Source organism: Macaca fascicularis, chromosome 19 (assembly GCF_037993035.2).
Source record: "Macaca fascicularis isolate 582-1 chromosome 19, T2T-MFA8v1.1".
Lineage (NCBI taxonomy): Eukaryota > Metazoa > Chordata > Mammalia > Primates > Cercopithecidae > Macaca > Macaca fascicularis.
Genome location: NC_088393.1, coordinates 59,651,507 through 59,667,828, shown reverse-complemented (window position 1 = coordinate 59,667,828; position 16,322 = coordinate 59,651,507). Strand labels below are relative to the sequence as shown.

Here is a 16,322-nt window from a genome sequence, read left to right as displayed (position 1 = left end):
AGGGCCTGGTTTTCGTTCTTCCTTGTATAAGACTGAAATACATCTTGGTCATTCATGCATTTCTTTATCGAAGGACAGATTAGCCAGGCTGAAGAGAGATCATACTTTTCTATCTATTAAGCATTTCTTAAAGGCAAGATCTTTATTAAAGGAGTTTTCATGACACTATCCATCCCAAGGCCTCTTGCTCTGCGAGTCTGGTTTCGTTAGAATTGGGTTGGGGGCCTGGGCTTGTCTCTCGGGGGCTGTTTCCATGAGTTGATGAACTGTAGCCATAATACACAGTAGAAGAGACTGAATTTACTGAGAAACAGAAATGTCTCTCTTGAGCAAAGATTTTATTAGCAAAAATAGGGCAAATTTTTATGTAATATTTACAAATTAAACTTTTGAACATATGAAATGTTTTTGTTACAATTCAGGGCTATACAAAGATAAAGTGAATAGTAAATACAGAAAGAATTGTAGGACTTTAGAAGAAATGTAACCTACAGTGGTCTAGACAAGATGGAGAATGACAGACTGATATGCAAGAGACATAGCTAGGTATTGAATTAAGATGAAGAACTATGACAAGACAAGAAGTTGTAGAGCTGGAAATGCAAGGCCATGTGGGGACTGTCAGAAGATTAGCCTGAAGGCCAGGTGCGGTGGCTCATTCCTGTAATCCCAGCACTTTGGGAGGCCGAGGTGGGCAGATCACCCGAGGGTCAGGAGTTTGAGACCAGTCTGGCCAACGTGGTGAAACCCTGCCTCTACTTAAAATACAAAAAATTAGCCAGGTGTGGTGGCACACGCCTGTGATCCCAGCTGCTCAGGAGGCTGAGGCAGAACTGCTTGAACCCGGGAGGCAGAGGTTGAAGTGAGCTGAGATCGTGCCACTGTACTCCAGCCTGGGTGACAGAGCAAGACTCCATCTCAAAAAAAAAAAAAGAGATTAGCCTGAAACTGGTCACATGGAGGCCAGTGTTAGAAGATATTTGCTGGGAAACGGTCAAGTGGGAACTTAAAGTGGATGCATCTGTTAATGGTAAAACTTTTATTGTTCAGCTCCTGCTGTGAGTTTTCTGTGCCAGTAATTTAGGATGGTGGTGGAGGTAAAGTTGTGTATTTTTCTAGCTCTACGTAGAGGTTACCTTTCACCTGGTGGCAGTATTGTAGCAATAATACTGTGTAGTTGATGTTCTAAGAAAAACTAAAAGTAAAGCTGCCTCAAGTCTTGATTCAGAAGTAGGACCGTGTTCCTTAAGGGTTCCCTTCACCGATGCCAACAGAGACATAAGTACAAAATTCAGGAAGTAGAGGCTGTTAGTGGCAAGGTGAGGGATTAGTATATTAGGGACAGTAAAGTGGAAAAAAAAATTCTAATATGACATCTATGCAAGTAGGGCATGATAAAGAAGGTGACAGTTTCCACATGTGGTGCAGTGGCAGAGCTGTGCGGAGAGGACTGCGTGTTCCGCTTGCATATTCTGAAAGTCCATAGGGATCGCTGTGTTTCTCTTTCTGTTGGAACATAAGAGAATGTGTCATAGCCAGGTAGATACAAGGTGTTAATTGAAAAATCGAGGAGACAAAGAGAAACTTTATATTCTAACAAAAGATGATTCGCAAATCTCAGTAATGTGACCTTGGGGAAGTGAAAGAAACACACATCACTGAAGAGAGGGGAAACTCTTTTTTTTTTTTTTTTTTGCCTTGCAGGAGGCTTTTTGCCTTGCAGAATTTGCTTTGCATACCTGTTCAGTGAGAGATGGGGGAGTCTTAGGAATATCTTTATGAGAATCAGCAAACGTGTGCATAGCAAGCAAACATATATGTAACATATCCATGTTCATTTTGGAGTGGAGTTTTAACATTAAAATGAGGTGGAATTTGACTCTATGCTAGGAGGTCTTTTACAGGATATAAGAAAAGTCTGCACAGACTCCAGCAACTGACCAAAACAGCCTCACTGATGTTTCTCAGGAGAAAGATACTGAGATCAGTCTCCTGTCCAATCATAGCTGCAGTTCGGAATGCTGTTGGGGGTGAGGGGCATCAGTTAGTCAGCGTCTGGTGGTCGGGGAGCTGCAATTGTTTCAATATTGCTTGTCCCAAGGTCAGTGTTTGTTTAGCTGCTACAGAAAAAGAAAAAAACAGAACAAAAAAAGTCGTAGCAGTTAGAACATAGTTTATTCTTTAAATGTAGGGGGTGTACGACTTAACTGTTGCCTGTGTTTCCTTAGGCCTAGTTTATAATTTGGTATCTTATTGCCACAAAGAGTCTGTTCCATCAGTCTGTGATCTCTATTTTAACAAAGGTTAGAGTACTGACTGCAATTTTCCTTCACATGTGAGATTGGCGCTCTAGGAAAGTTAGTGTGATGATGGTCTACAGAATGGAGAAGGGCATATTTTAGCACCCAACAGTCTAATAGAATTAGGATGAAGTCAAATGCTGTGTATCTAACATTCTAACGTGACTTTCTATTTATTCTAATCCCTATGTTTGCTGTTTCCCTACTCAGGATTATTCTTTTTCAAATTAAAAAAAAATGTTTCTGTAGAGACAGGGTCTCCCTATGTAGCCCAGGCTGGTCTCAAACTCCTGGGCTCAAGCAATCCTCCCACCTCAGCCTCCCAAAGTGTTGAGATTAGAGGCATGAGCCACTGTGCCTGGCTGGCAAATTTTTTGTTTTTTTTTTTTTGATGGAGTCTCGCTCTGTTGGCAGGCTGGAGTGCAGAGGCACAATCTCGGCTCACTGCAACCTCCTCCCAGGTTCAAGCGATTCTTCTGCCTCAACCTCCTGAGTTGCTGGGACTACAGGCGTGTGCCATCACGCCAAGCCAATTTTTTCTATTTTTAGTAAAGACGGGCTTTCACCATCTTGACCAGGATAGTCTCGATCTCTTGACCTCATGATCCACCTGCCTTGGCCTCCCAAAGTGCTGGGATTACAGGCATAAGCCACCGTGCCTGGCCGGCAAATTTTATCTTATGTGTATTTAACTGCAATTCTTAAAAGGTTTTTAACAGATAGGGAACGTTTATACTTGGAATTCCTTCCATGTTGGTATCATAGGGTTTCCAGTAAAAAGCCAGCCAACCCCGAGGCATCTTTGAAGCAGTTTTATTCCATGTGAGGATCATGGAAGGATTTATTGTTCTGTCTCTTAGAAATTGAGAAAGCTGATGATCATCCGCAGCAGCACTTGCAAAACCAAAGAATACTGAAGAGGATGGGACAACACTATGAACATGGAAGAACTTTGAAATCATATTTAGGTTTAACCAACCAGAGCAGAAGATACAACAGAAAGGAGCCTGCTGAGTTTAATGGAGATGGAGCTTTTCTCCTTGATAATCATGAACAAATGCCTATGGAAATTGAATTCCATGAAAATAGAAAACTCATCAGCACTAAGTCACGATTCCTTAAACATCAGCAAACACGCAATATAGAGAAAGCCCATGAATGCACTGACTGTGGGAAAGCTTTCCTCAAGAAGTCTCAGCTCACTGAGCATAAGAGAATTCATACAGGAAAGAAACCCCATGGGTGTAGCTTGTGTGGGAAAACCTTCTACAAGAAGTACAGGCTCACTGAACACGAGAGAGCTCACAAAGGAGAGAAACCTCATGGGTGTAGTGAATGTGGGAAAGCCTTCCCCAGGAAATCTCAGCTTACTGAACATCAAAGGATTCACACGGGAAATAAGCCGCATCAATGCAGCGAATGTGGGAAAGCTTTCTCCAGAAAATCACTACTCATTGTACATCAGCGAACTCATACAGGAGAGAAGCCTTATACATGCGGTGAATGTGGAAAAGGCTTCATTCAGAAGGGCAATCTCATTATACATCAACGAACTCACACTGGAGAGAAACCTTATGGTTGCATTGACTGTGGTAAGGCCTTCAGCCAGAAGTCTTGCCTTGTAGCACATCAGAGATATCATACAGGAAAGACTCCCTTTGTATGTCCTGAATGTGGACAACCCTGTTCACAGAAGTCAGGACTCATTAGACATCAGAGAATTCACTCAGGAGAGAAACCCTATAAATGCAGTGACTGTGGGAAAGCCTTCATTACAAAGACAATGCTCATTGTACATCACAGAACTCACACGGGAGAGAGACCCTATGGCTGTGATGAGTGTGAGAAAGCCTACTTCTATATGTCTTGCCTTGTTAAACATAAGAGAATACACACAAGGGAGAAACGGGGGGATTCAGTGAAGGTGGACAGTCCTTCCACAGCAAGTCATAGCTTAAGTCCTAGTGAACACACGCAGGGGAAAAGCCCTGTTAATATGGTGACTCTGCAGATACCTTCTGTGAACCCGCAGATGCCATTTAACACCAGCGGGCTCCTAGCAGATAGGAACGTAGTCCTTGTGGGACAGCCACTTGCCAGATGTGCACCCTCGGGAGATAATAGAAGCTTTGCACAGGACAGAAGCCTTACAAATGCAGTGAACGTGGTCGTGCCTTCAGTCATCAATTACATCTTCTTTTATGTTATAAACACGTAATTGAAAACTGTATATTAAATGCGGAAAAGCCTTGACCAAAAGTATCTAGTTGATTACCTGGTTAAGTCCTCCATAAGATTTCAAGCTTATGGTTCAATACAAAGCTTGAAATCCTGTGAATGCAGAAAGTAGGAAAGCCTCTTTTGGAAGAGGGACCCTATCATTGGTGATCACCATGGCAACAGTGAGCTCATAGTGGGTAGAAATACAGTGATGGTGGGAGAGCCTTTGTCCTTAAGAGGTGTCAGTACACACTGGAGAAAAACTCCTGGAAGGTAGTTAATGTGACAGCATTTTCAGTGGTACATTCTGCCACATCCTTTAGCAGGTGAAATATAGAAATAAAACACTGTGAACCCACTACTGTGAAGTGCCTTTATCAAAATATTAAAGTACTCTTGAAACAAAGAAGCCCTGCGGAAATGAGGATTGTTTGAGAGCTTTCTGTTCCATTCCTGACTTCATCATATGTCAGATAGTATAACTGATGTCTATTTTTAGACAGAATATCTTGAACTATTACTATTTACTGCATTAATTATTCCAAAAGTTAAAGGAGATAGTGTCTGCCCCACATCACTGGTTAAGGTTATCACATTGAGGGAGGAAAAAAGGAAAAATTAATTGGGCAGACAGCTAAAGCTGGCCTTTGGCAAAATTCTTTTAAACAGAAAGCCTGAAAAATCAAGCACAGGCACGAAAAGAGCAGAGTGGGGGAAAACTCAGGCAGCAGCTACTCTGATAAGAAAGTAAGGCCCAGCATAGAAGCCTTTTGTTCTTTGTGTGATTAGTGGGCTCCCAGGAAGAAGTTTCCTCCCCTTTTCAGGCATGTACATGGTGAACTCCATGGGAGCTTGCAGGGGGAGTGAGGAGTCTTACTTAAAACAGACCCACAGTGGCCGGGCGCGGTGGCTCACGCCTGTAATCCCAGCACTTTGGGAGGCCGAGGCGGGCGGATCACAAGGTCAGGAGATCGAGACCACGGTGAAACCCCGTCTCTACTAAAAATACAAAAAATTAGCCGGGCGCGGTTGTGGGCGCCTGTGGTCCCAGCTACTTGGGAGGCTGAGGCAGGAGAATGGCGGGAACCCGGGAGGCGGAGCTTGCAGTGAGCCGAGATCGCGCCGCTCACTCCAGCCTGGGCGACAGAGCGAGACTCCGTCTCAAAAAAAAAAAAAAAAAAAAACAAAAAAAAAAACAGACCCACAGTTACACAAACAGGAGAAGCTATGCTTTGTGCTTGCCTAAAGACAGCTACACAGATAAGGGGAGTTGCACAGACAGCTTCACAGATAAGTTATACAAATAGCTACAGAGATGAGTTTCGTAGAAAAGCTTTTGAATTCAGTTGTAAAAATGGCAACCCATTCAGGCTCCCTTTCTGCTGTGGAGAGCTTTCTTTTTTCACTTATTAAACTTTCACTCCAACCTCTCCCTTTGGGTCCATACTCCTTAATTTTCTTGGTTGTGAGACAAAGAAGTCTGGATGATACCTCACAACCAGGGACTGCTACATTGTGATGCATCGGTGAGACTGTAACGACATTATATTCACTTCTCCCATTTGTGGGTTCCTTTTTTTAATTGTCTATCTTCAGTGCCCAACCAAGATCATGTGATGATTAGCTGTTAAATTTCTGACCCTAAAGTTAATTCAATATTATTTCAGAAAATGAGTCCTTCAAAAAGAAAGGGTAAGGGACAGGACCAAGCAATACTACAGTGCTAGGTTCCCTCTAGTGGGGCCAGAGACAGCTGATCTTTCTAGTTAAGTGTGCAACATATCAGATGTCAAGTTTATATAGGATGTGACCTCCCTTCCTGGACTAGGCAACTGAAGCTGAAAGGTTTGGGTCAATCAACAGGGACTGGTATAAACAGACTGGGTTCCTACCCCAACTCAGCTCAACCCCTATCCAATAGGTAGGGAACATCTGAGGCCCCAGGAGAGTTAGGGGGAGGGCACTGATCTGTCAATATGCTTTTTTCACAATGACAAGGCAGCAGAGACCTGGAAACATAAAGCTTTCCTTATGCTCTCCCAAGCTCTGGCCACCAAGGGTAACCTGATGAAGCCCTGCTGGATCTGCCATCCTGGCCCACCTGTCACCACCTAGAGTGACCCTCTCATCCTACCAGTGATAAACTACACCAGTATACCTAACATGACAGCATATACCAGCAGAACTCGAGTGGCTTACTGGCTTACCAAACATGGAAAGGAAGCAGAGGTGCCCTGTTTTAACGTAATCAACTATGACAAAATGCCACAGCCACAACTAACAAAACCTTGGTGGGCTGGCACTTTGATGCACCACACTTTTGATTACATGAAGAGTGTCCCACTGGTGATGATGAAAAGAAAGACTGGAGTGTTGTTAGCCATTTGTGCAGGGGCTTCATGAACAACATTGTGTGGGAGAAACTAAGTTCCTGTAACAGGTTTGAGACTTGGATGGCAAACCACAAATGGGCCACTGAACAAGAAAATGGAGAAGGGGTGTTGTGTGCACCTGAGAGCTACACCTACATTTTTCTCTGTGGGTGGTCTGGGGTTTATATAAATACAGGACAGGCAATGTCATGCCTGATCCAAATTGTTGTTTTCAGAATCCTGGGAATATGAACTTGTAAACTCCTAGATAACTGACCAGCTGCAACCTTCCTTGTGGAATGGAACAGACCCAACATTCTTCCTGGCATCTACCCTCATTTCCTTGCACTGCAGAAGTACTCGCAGGTAAGTATCCTCGTGCCTTATGAAAAGAGATCTTTAAAGGAGAATCAACTGTGTTCTGGTATCTCATGTTCCACAGAGAGCTGAAGAGGCTGAACAGGATTAGGGGAAGACAAAGAGGTTGTGGAAGAGCTGAATCTAGTTGTAAACTGGAATACTGCAGGCCTTTGTCCAATCTGGATGATATTTTCAGAGGCTGATAGATATAATAATTGAACTGTGGTCAGTGGTAATGTCAATAGGTGCTGGCACAAAACTGATGCTAGCTTAAGGCTGAGGTCAAGTCTATTACTGCAAAAGTGATATTTGAGGAAGGGCTTGAGGTCTTATCACTTAGGCCTGTCAGTAGGTAAACTGTCTTAATTAGGGCAAGTTTAAAAAAAAAATCAGTGTATTGTGGGGAAAAGAAAGAGAGATCAGACTGTTACTGTGCCTATGTAGAAAGAAGTAGACATAAAGAACTCCATTTTGTTCTGTACTAAGAGAAATTCTACCTTGAGATGCTGTCAGTCTATAACACTAGCCCCAACCGTGTGCTCGCAGAGACATGTGCTGTGTTAACTCAAGGTTTAATGGATTTAGGGCTGTGCAGGATGTGCTTTGTTAAAAAAGTGCTTGAAGGCAGTATGCTTGGTAAAAGTCGTGGCTGTTCTCTAATCTCAAGTACCTAGGGACACGATACATTGTGGAAGGCCGCAGGGACCTCTGCCTAGGAAAGCCAGGTATTGTCCAAGGTTTCTCTCCATGTGATTGCCTGAGATATGGCCTCATGGGAAGGTAAAGACCTGACCATCCCCCAGCCCGACACCCGTAAAGGGTCTGTGCTGAGGAGGATTAGTGAAAGAGGAAGGCCTCTTTACAGTTGAGATAAGAGGAAGGCATCTGTCTCCTCCTCGTCCCTGGGAATGGAATGTCTTGGTGTAAAACTGGATCGTACGTTCTATTTACTGAGATAGGAGAAAACCGCCTTATGGCTTGAGGTGAGACATGCTGGCGGCAATACTGCTCTTTAATGCACGGAGATGTTTGTGTAAAGTCAAACATAAATCTGGCCTATGTGCACATCGAGGCACAGCACCTTTCCTTAATTTATTGATGACACAGAGATCTTTGCTCACATGTTTTCCTGCTGACCCTCTCCCCACCATTACCCTACAGTCCTGCCACAGCCTCCTTTCCAAGATGGTAGAGATAGTGATTAATAAATACTGAGGGAACTCAGAGACCAGTGCCGGGCAGGTCCCCTGGGATGACTTTTCTTTCTCTATACTTTGTCTCTGTGTCTTATTTCTTTTCTCAGTCTCTCGACCCACCTGACGAGAAATGCCCACAGGTGTGGAGGGGCAGGCCACCCCTTCAACCTCCAGTCTTAAGGCGGTTTTCTTGTATATCTCAGTAAATAAAAAATACAATCGGGTTTTACACCGAGACATTCCATTGCTCTTTAATGCACTGAGATGTTTATGTATGTGCACATCAAACCACAGCACCTTTTCTTAACCTTGTTTATGACACAGAGACATTTGTTCACATGTTTTCCTGCTGACCCTCTCCCCACCATTACTCTATTGTCCTGTCACATCCCCCTCTCTGAGATGGTAGAGATAATGATCAATAAATACAGAGGGAACTCAGAGACTGGTGCAGATGTGGGTCCTCATCCGTATGCTGAGCACCACTGGGTCCACTTTTCTTCCCCTATACTTTGTCTCTGTCTCTTATTTCTTTTCTCAGTCTCTGGTCCCACCTGACGAGAAACACCCACGGGTTGTTGAGGAGCTGGCCCCCTTCAGTTCCCCACTTTGGTCGGCCCGCTGATCAACCCTGTTCTCCATTCTCCACCCCAATTATAACCTAAGCTTTGCCGTCGTTTTACCCATTCTTTGACTGACTCCTTCCTCTGAGGCTACATCTGATGTAGATGTAAAGATACTTCTCAGGCAGCTCTCAAAGGCAGCTTTCTCCATAAGGTCCCTCCAGCCAGAAGCATCCTCAGGATAATAGCCCCTCCGATTGTTGCTCAGGTCCCTTCCTCTTGAAATTCCTCTCAGATTGCCGCGCCCACATGGTTTCTTTCCATTCTTCTTAGGATTAAAGTGCCTAAATGTCTGTAACTATCTCTACCCAGCCTGCAGACAGATCAGGGCAGGCTTGAGCTTTCGAGAAACTAAGAAGTTTATGTAGCGCCCCTGGCGAATGTTGCAAAGCCAAAGTCCAGCAGTTCACGTGGAATGGAAAAAGGGTGGGTCGTTTTCAATCGCTTTTCATTGGCAGAGCCTACCTGTCTTAAGGCGCGAAAAGGGGAACTCCGCCTGCTGTACGGCAGTAGGGTTGAAAATGGCTGCTCCCAGCAAGCATCCCTTGGGCGCAGACATATTGCATCATGAAGCGACGGCATTCGCCGGATTCCGCGTCTCTGGAAAGACGCTGTGTGGCCCTCGCCGGCCGCCATCCCTGAAACTTGGGAGTGTCGCGTCTGCAGCTTGCGGGGTTTGCGGGTCGGCTGGCAGAGGCGAGTGTTTAGGGATTTACGGTCCGTGACTCACCTCCAGCAGTGGACACAGAGGGTCATCGATCTGGTCTACGTGGGCTTCTGGGAATGTTTCAGAGCCAGGGAGAGCGCGTTGAGTTTTTTTTTGGTTGTTCGCTAGCGCGTGGGGTCCGTGTTGCGGGGAGCTCGTGGGGAGTCCTCGCTGGGGGTTCGTTTCGCAGAGTCGTGTTGTGGTTCCCAGAGTCTGGGAGCTCATGCGCTCCGCATTGGAACAAGCGCTTGGGAGGTCTTCGTTTCACGGTAGCACTAGGGCGTCGTGGTGGGGAAGCGAATCGTGTCGGTGTTGGAGACAGCTCTGGGCAGTTCGTGTTCATTGCTTATCACATGCGTGCTTAAAAAGGGGTCTGCTGGTCCCCTTGCTTCCCTGCTCCTGTATATTCTGTAGAAAATTTGCTTTCAGGATCATTGCGACTCAAGTAATAACATCCCCATCATTTTAAATACTCTCCAGAAAATAACTCTGGTTTAGTGTATTTCATGTTTAGCGTTGGGATCAGATGTCTAGGTATTGGTATAATTTTACTCGTATTTTGGGTTCAGGTGTCTACGTATTGGTATAATTTTATTCGTATTTAATCTAACATCTTGTCAACTACATATTCCCATATTACATTCTCTTTGAGAGTTTTCTTTTTTAAACTGCTGCGGTTCCGTCAGGTGGTTGCTTTAATTTGGGTAGAACTGATGTAGATCTAGATACAACACTTTCAGGAACATGCGATGGATTTCCATTAACCCAAGGTTTTTATTTCTTCGACTAGCTGTAGTGTTTTCCATACGTGTCTTGGACATTTCTGGTTATGCTTATTTCTACATAGTTAATACTTTTTGATGTAAATCGTGACTTTTTTTCGCATAAGACCCCTGCCTCTTTACTTTTTTCCTTTCTAATTTTACTTAGTGGACAAGAACAGAAGTTAAAAATATATACGTTTATTCTGTCACTTCATTCTACTCATGTCATTACACATAACTTATAAATTGATGTCTTTCTTTTTTCTAGTTGAGCATTTTTGTCATCTGCTAATAATTTTAGCCAGGTGGCAAGTGGATGGACTGTGGAGTAAGAAGTACCTGCCTCTGCCTCTGACTTGGGTATGTTAATCTCTGAGTCAGTTTCCTTATTGGTGGAAAAAAAGCTGTCCTAGTTTCTTTTTCATGGAATCGTTATGAAGATTAAGTGAGCAAATGTTCTTTAAGTATGTTCAAAGTGTAGTACTAGGTACACAGTATGGTCTGAATAAATAATGATTGTGATTTATCAAGTTTTTATTTCTCTTTCCTAAGGGCTTTTGACCTTTACAATTATTTTCATTTATATTTTTTTCTCTTTAAAATTTTCTTGGCCGGGCGCGGTGGCTCACCCCAGCACTTTGGGAGGCCCCCAGCACTTTGGGAGGCCGAGGCGGGCGGATCACGAGGTCAGGAGATCGAGACCATCCTGGCTAACACGGTGAAACCCCGTCTCTACTAAAAAATACAAAAAACTAGCCGGGCGAGGTGGCGGGCGCCTGTAGTCCCAGCTACTGGGGAGGCTGAGGCAGGAGAATAACAGGAACCCGGGAGGCGGAGCTTGCAGTGAGCCGAGATCTGGCCACTGCACTCCAGCCTGGGTGACAGAGCAAGACTCTGTCTCAAAAAAAAAAAAAAAAAAAAAAAAATTTCTTTATGTTGCTTTATTTCCCAATTTCATGTATTCCTGAGGAAAAACCCATACTTGTCAATAATGGTTTGTTCTTTTAATATGAGACTGGATTTTATTTGCTAAAATTTTATTTAATATTTTTGCATCAAGAAATGAAAAGAGATCTTGGATGAGCTTGGGAATAATCCATAATCCATTGGTGGAGAGGGACTGAATGGTGGTATAGATAAAACAAAATCAGGTGTGAGTTCATCATTCTTGAAGTCACATGATGAATATGTGGAATTTGAGTATACTGTTCTTTTGCTTGAAATTTTTCACAGTAGAAAATTTAAAAAATTTTTTTGCCTATACATTTATAAGAGAAATTGGTCTGTAGTTTTCTTAAGTTTTTTTCCCAAATGATTATACTTGAAAAATCACCAGGTTAAGAAAATAGAATAATTTTATCTTCCCAGAAGCCTTCGTCTTCTCTGTCCTCTCCAGAGGTAATTGTTATCCTGAAAACATCATAGATGTGCTTGGTTGTCACCTTTATGTGAATGAGATCCTAAGGTACACATTCTTTTGTGGCTGGCTTCTTTTGCTCAGTATTTTTGTTGTGAAATTCATCTACGTTGCTGCATATAGCAGTAGCTCATTTCTTCTTCATTGCTGTGTAGTATTCCATTGATGATTATACCCCATGTTTTTTATCCATTCCAGTATCAAGAGACATTGTTATGGCTTATGGGAGTTATGAGAATTGTTGATATGAATGTTTTTGTACATGTCTTTTGGTGCATAAAAGTTCTATTCAGGGCTGGGCGTGAGAGCTCACGCCTGTAATCCCAGCACTTTGGGAGGCTGAGGCGGGTAGATCACCGGAGATCGGGAGTTTGAGACCAGTCTGGCCAACATGATGAAACCCCGTCTCTACTGAAAATACAAAAATTAGCCGGGCGTGGTAGCGGTTGTCTGTAATCCCAGCTGCTCAGGAGGATGAGGCAGGAGAATCACTTGAACCCAGGAGACAGAAATTGCAGTGAGCTGGGATCATGACATTGCACTCCAGCCTAGGCAACAAGAGTGAAACTCCGTCTCAAAAAAAAAAAAAAAAAAAAGTTAATTAAGCATATACTTAGTGTGTTAAGTGTAGAGAAATGGAGTATGCTAGACACAAGGAGAAACCACAAATGCCCAATCATAATGGGAAATTCTTAACATACCTCTCTCAGTAACTGATAGAACAGGCAGACAAAAAGTTAAAAGGGCATAGATTAACCATTGCTGGCAAACTTCCTGTCTGCAATTATAGAATGAAGGTAGCTATACAGAATGTATAAACAAATGGGTGTGGCTGTATTCTGATAAAACATTATTTACAAAAATGGGCAGCTAACCCACAATAGTCCCAACCCCTGAAAGGTTAGAAAGACCTACATAATTAACAAATTTGACCAATCTAAAACACTGCACTCAATAATTTTCCTCAGATGCACATAGAACATTTATAAAAAGTCACCATATGGTTGGCCCTCAGGGAAGTCTACATAAATTTAAAAGGATTAAAATCATACAGAATATTTTCTCTACAGTGGAATTAAGCTGTAAATCAATATCAAAATGATTTATTTGCCATAGAATAGTCATGTGACTTTTTGGAACTATCAAATCAGAACATGCTGTTTTCTTGTCAGAATGATTGGCAGTTATGCCATACACTTCTAAATAATCTGAGTTCAAAAAAAAATCACAGTGGAAATATTTTAAATTGCATTTTAATAAGAATTCTACATGTAAACACTTGTTGAATTTAACCTAAGCAGTCAGTGGAGGAAATTTATAACCTTGATTGCAAGTATTAGAAAAGGAAGGATGAAAATCAATGAATAAGCACCTATCTCTATAATTCTTTTTTTTTTTCTATTCTATTGATTCGTGTTTGGAAATGCTGGTTTTATGTAATTGTTAGAGAGGCTTCACTTTTTCTGTGATTTGTGAATGTTACAAAATGTTGGAGTCATCTGTATTGTAAAGATTAGATAGAACTCATCAGGCTCTGATGACTCTTTTTAACTTTTTTTTCATGGAAATTGAGAGTATAGTATAATATTTGCCTATAACTTAGCTTCAACAGTAATCAATTCATATCATCTGTCGTATCAGTCATATTTATCTGTGCCTCCACTTTTGTTTTACTCTGGAGAATTTCATAGCAAATTCAAGGCTTCATGCCTTGAAACTTGTAAGTATCCCAGTATGAATCTCTAACCAGTATGGTCATTAAAAAAATTTATAACCACTAGACCATTTCCTTTTTGTTTTTTCTTTTAGAGACAGGATCTTGGTGTGTTGCTCAGGCTGGTCTTGAACTCCTGGGCTCAAGCAGTCCTCCTGCCTTGGCTTCCCAAAGTGCTAGGATTACAGGTGTGAGCCACTTCACCCATCCTAGACCATTTTCAGTGTATCCAAGTTAATAATAATTTCTTTCCTTATCGTTTTGGGCGGACGGACTTTCGCTCTGTCACTGAGGCTGGAGTGTAGTGGCACGATCTTTTCTCACTGCAATTCCCGCCTCCCGGGTTGAAGCAGTTCTCCTGCCTCAGCCTCCTGAGTAGCTGGGCTTATAGGCATCCGCCATCACACCAGGCTAAGTTTTGTATTTTTTGTAGAGATGGGGTTTCGTCCTGTTGGCCAGGCTGGTCGTGAACTCTTGACCTCAAGTGATCTGCCCATGTTGGCCTCCCACAGTGCTGGGGTTACAGGCGTGAGCCACTGTGCCCAGCCTATTTCTTTAGTTCATTGAATAGCTAGTCCGTATTCAGTTTTTTCTGATCATCTCATCATTGTCTTTTAACATTGGATTGTTTAAATCATGATCCAAATGATGTGGGTGCTTTCGATTTGCTTGTTGTATCTCTTAGATCTCTTTAATTTTATAACAACTCCCCTTTTTTTATTTTTTATTTTTTTGTTTTTGTTTTGCTCTCATACCTCTTCATGTGTTGTGGTGGGAAGTACACAGCACCATCCACGAAGGATTCTTACCTAAAAAAATTGAACATGGGACTAATCAAACCTCTAAGTTGAGCTACTCACTTAATTAAAAGGAAAAATTGGGAGTTGGGTAGGTAGAGAACAACAAGTTAAACTATACCATGAGGCTGGGACCAGTCACTCATGCCTGTAATCCTAGCACGTTGGGAGGCTGAGGCGGGAGGATTGCTTGAGGCCAAGAGTTGAAGACCAACCTGGCCAACATAGCAAGACCCTGTCTCTATTAAAAAAAAAAAATTTAGCCAGGTGCAGTGGCTCACGCCTGTAATCTCAGCACTTTGGGAGGCTAAGGCAGGTGGATCATGAGGTCGGGACTTCAAGACCAGCCTGGCCAAGATGGAGAAACCTTGTCTTTACTAAAAATACAAAAATTAGCCGGGCGTGGTGGTGGGCACCTGTAATCCCAGCTACTCAGGAGGCTGAGGCAGAGAATTGCTTGAACCCGGGAGGCGGAGTTTGCAGTGACCTGAGATCGCGCTACTGCACTCCAGCCTGGTGACAGATCGAGACTCCTTCTCAAAAAAAAAAAAGTTTTGAAAAACCCACACAAAATGATACCCTGATACAGCAGTCAGCCAGATCCAAAGGTAGGCCATCATATGAGAGAAATTACCTGTTTCCTTCCTCTCTGCTTCATTCCTCTCAAAAGCAGATGAGGCTGAGGGCTTGTAATGGTTTGGAAGCATCCCAACTTTTATTTGAAGTGGAGGGCTTTTTTTTTTTTGCCTTTTTTTTTTTTTTCCCGAGGCAGGATCTTGCTGTGTTGTGCAGGTTGGAGTGCAGTGATGCGATCATAAACTCAATTCAGCCTGGAACTCCTGGGCTCAAGCGATCCTCCTGCCTCACCGTCCTAAGTACCTGGGACTACATGCATGCACCACCATGCCTGGCTAACTTTTAAATTTTTCTGTAGAGGCAAGGTCTTGGTATGTTACCCAGGCTGGTCTCGAATTCCTGGCCTCAAGGAATTCTCCTGCCTTCACCTCCAGAATTGCTGCAATTACAGGCCTGAGCCAACACAGCAGGCCCTAGTTTTTTTTTTTTTTTTTTTTTATTGGATACTGTTGGCTGACAATCTGACATCCAAGCCCCCTTTGTTAAGCAAATTCCTCTTTAATTTAGGTAGCTGTCCCTCTGGACGTTTGACCTGAACCTCAGTTCAGTAGGAAATCCAGATTATTCTTACCAATCAGGGTGCTATATCATTGCCATTCTCGGTTACATTGCCATGTTCTCCGCGTGAGTATCTGGTGCAGTTCTGATGTATTACATATGACGGAAAGTCTGCCATGAGCTTCTGGGAAATGGCTGGATCCTGGATTTTTCAACCCTGGAGATCTCAGCTCCAACCCATTCATGCGTAACTGCCTTTTCTACCTCTTAGCCATCGATACGGATTTCTACATTTGGGTTGGGTACCACTGTTTTTGGACTGGCCCTGTAGGGAGGCTAGACTGAAGGGCCGGGGCTGGGATGAAGCAGTCTCAGGATTGAAGGCAGAGGAGGTTTGCATTTTGACCAGTGTGTTTACCGGTGGGTCAGAAAATGGCTTGGAGATGAGCTCTCTGGGTGTAAAGGATACAGGCTTGCTAGAGAGTCTTGAGAATGACTTGCTGGGGTGACAGCAACATTCAAGTTGGTCTCACAGTGTGGGTGTTCTCAGAGTGTGAGTTTCTAGAGCGGCTCTTGGGGAGACTGATCTCTGAACTGCTGCTTCTGGGGCAAGGATGGGACCCTCTTTGCTTTCCTGCCTGTGTGGAAGGAGCAGGCTAAGCATGCACACTGAATATTGCATTAGGAGATCGCAGGCTCTTGTTTGTGTAGCTGTGACT

General features: G+C 43.2%; 1 protein-coding gene across 13 annotated transcripts in view; it reads left to right on the top strand.

The window, feature by feature from the left end:
- LOC107128235 (zinc finger protein 577) overlaps nucleotides 1-16,322 on the top strand; it is a 61,968-nt gene that overhangs the window by 35,892 nt on the left and 9,754 nt on the right. For 7 of the 13 annotated variants that reach the window (XM_074024451.1, XM_074024455.1, XM_074024456.1 and 4 more), the window contains one exon: nucleotides 3,161-5,138. The exons of 1 other annotated variant lie outside the window; for it this stretch is intronic. In XM_074024451.1, coding sequence (XP_073880552.1) covers nucleotides 3,161-4,518 — 1,358 coding nt within the window. In that variant the 3' untranslated portion in view covers nucleotides 4,519-5,138. Of the gene's footprint in view, nucleotides 1-3,160; nucleotides 5,139-9,711; nucleotides 9,915-10,809; nucleotides 10,902-16,322 lie in introns of those variants that run through there. 5 more of the 13 variants (XM_045379673.3, XM_005590154.5, XM_074024448.1 and 2 more) reach the window with 3 other exon arrangements.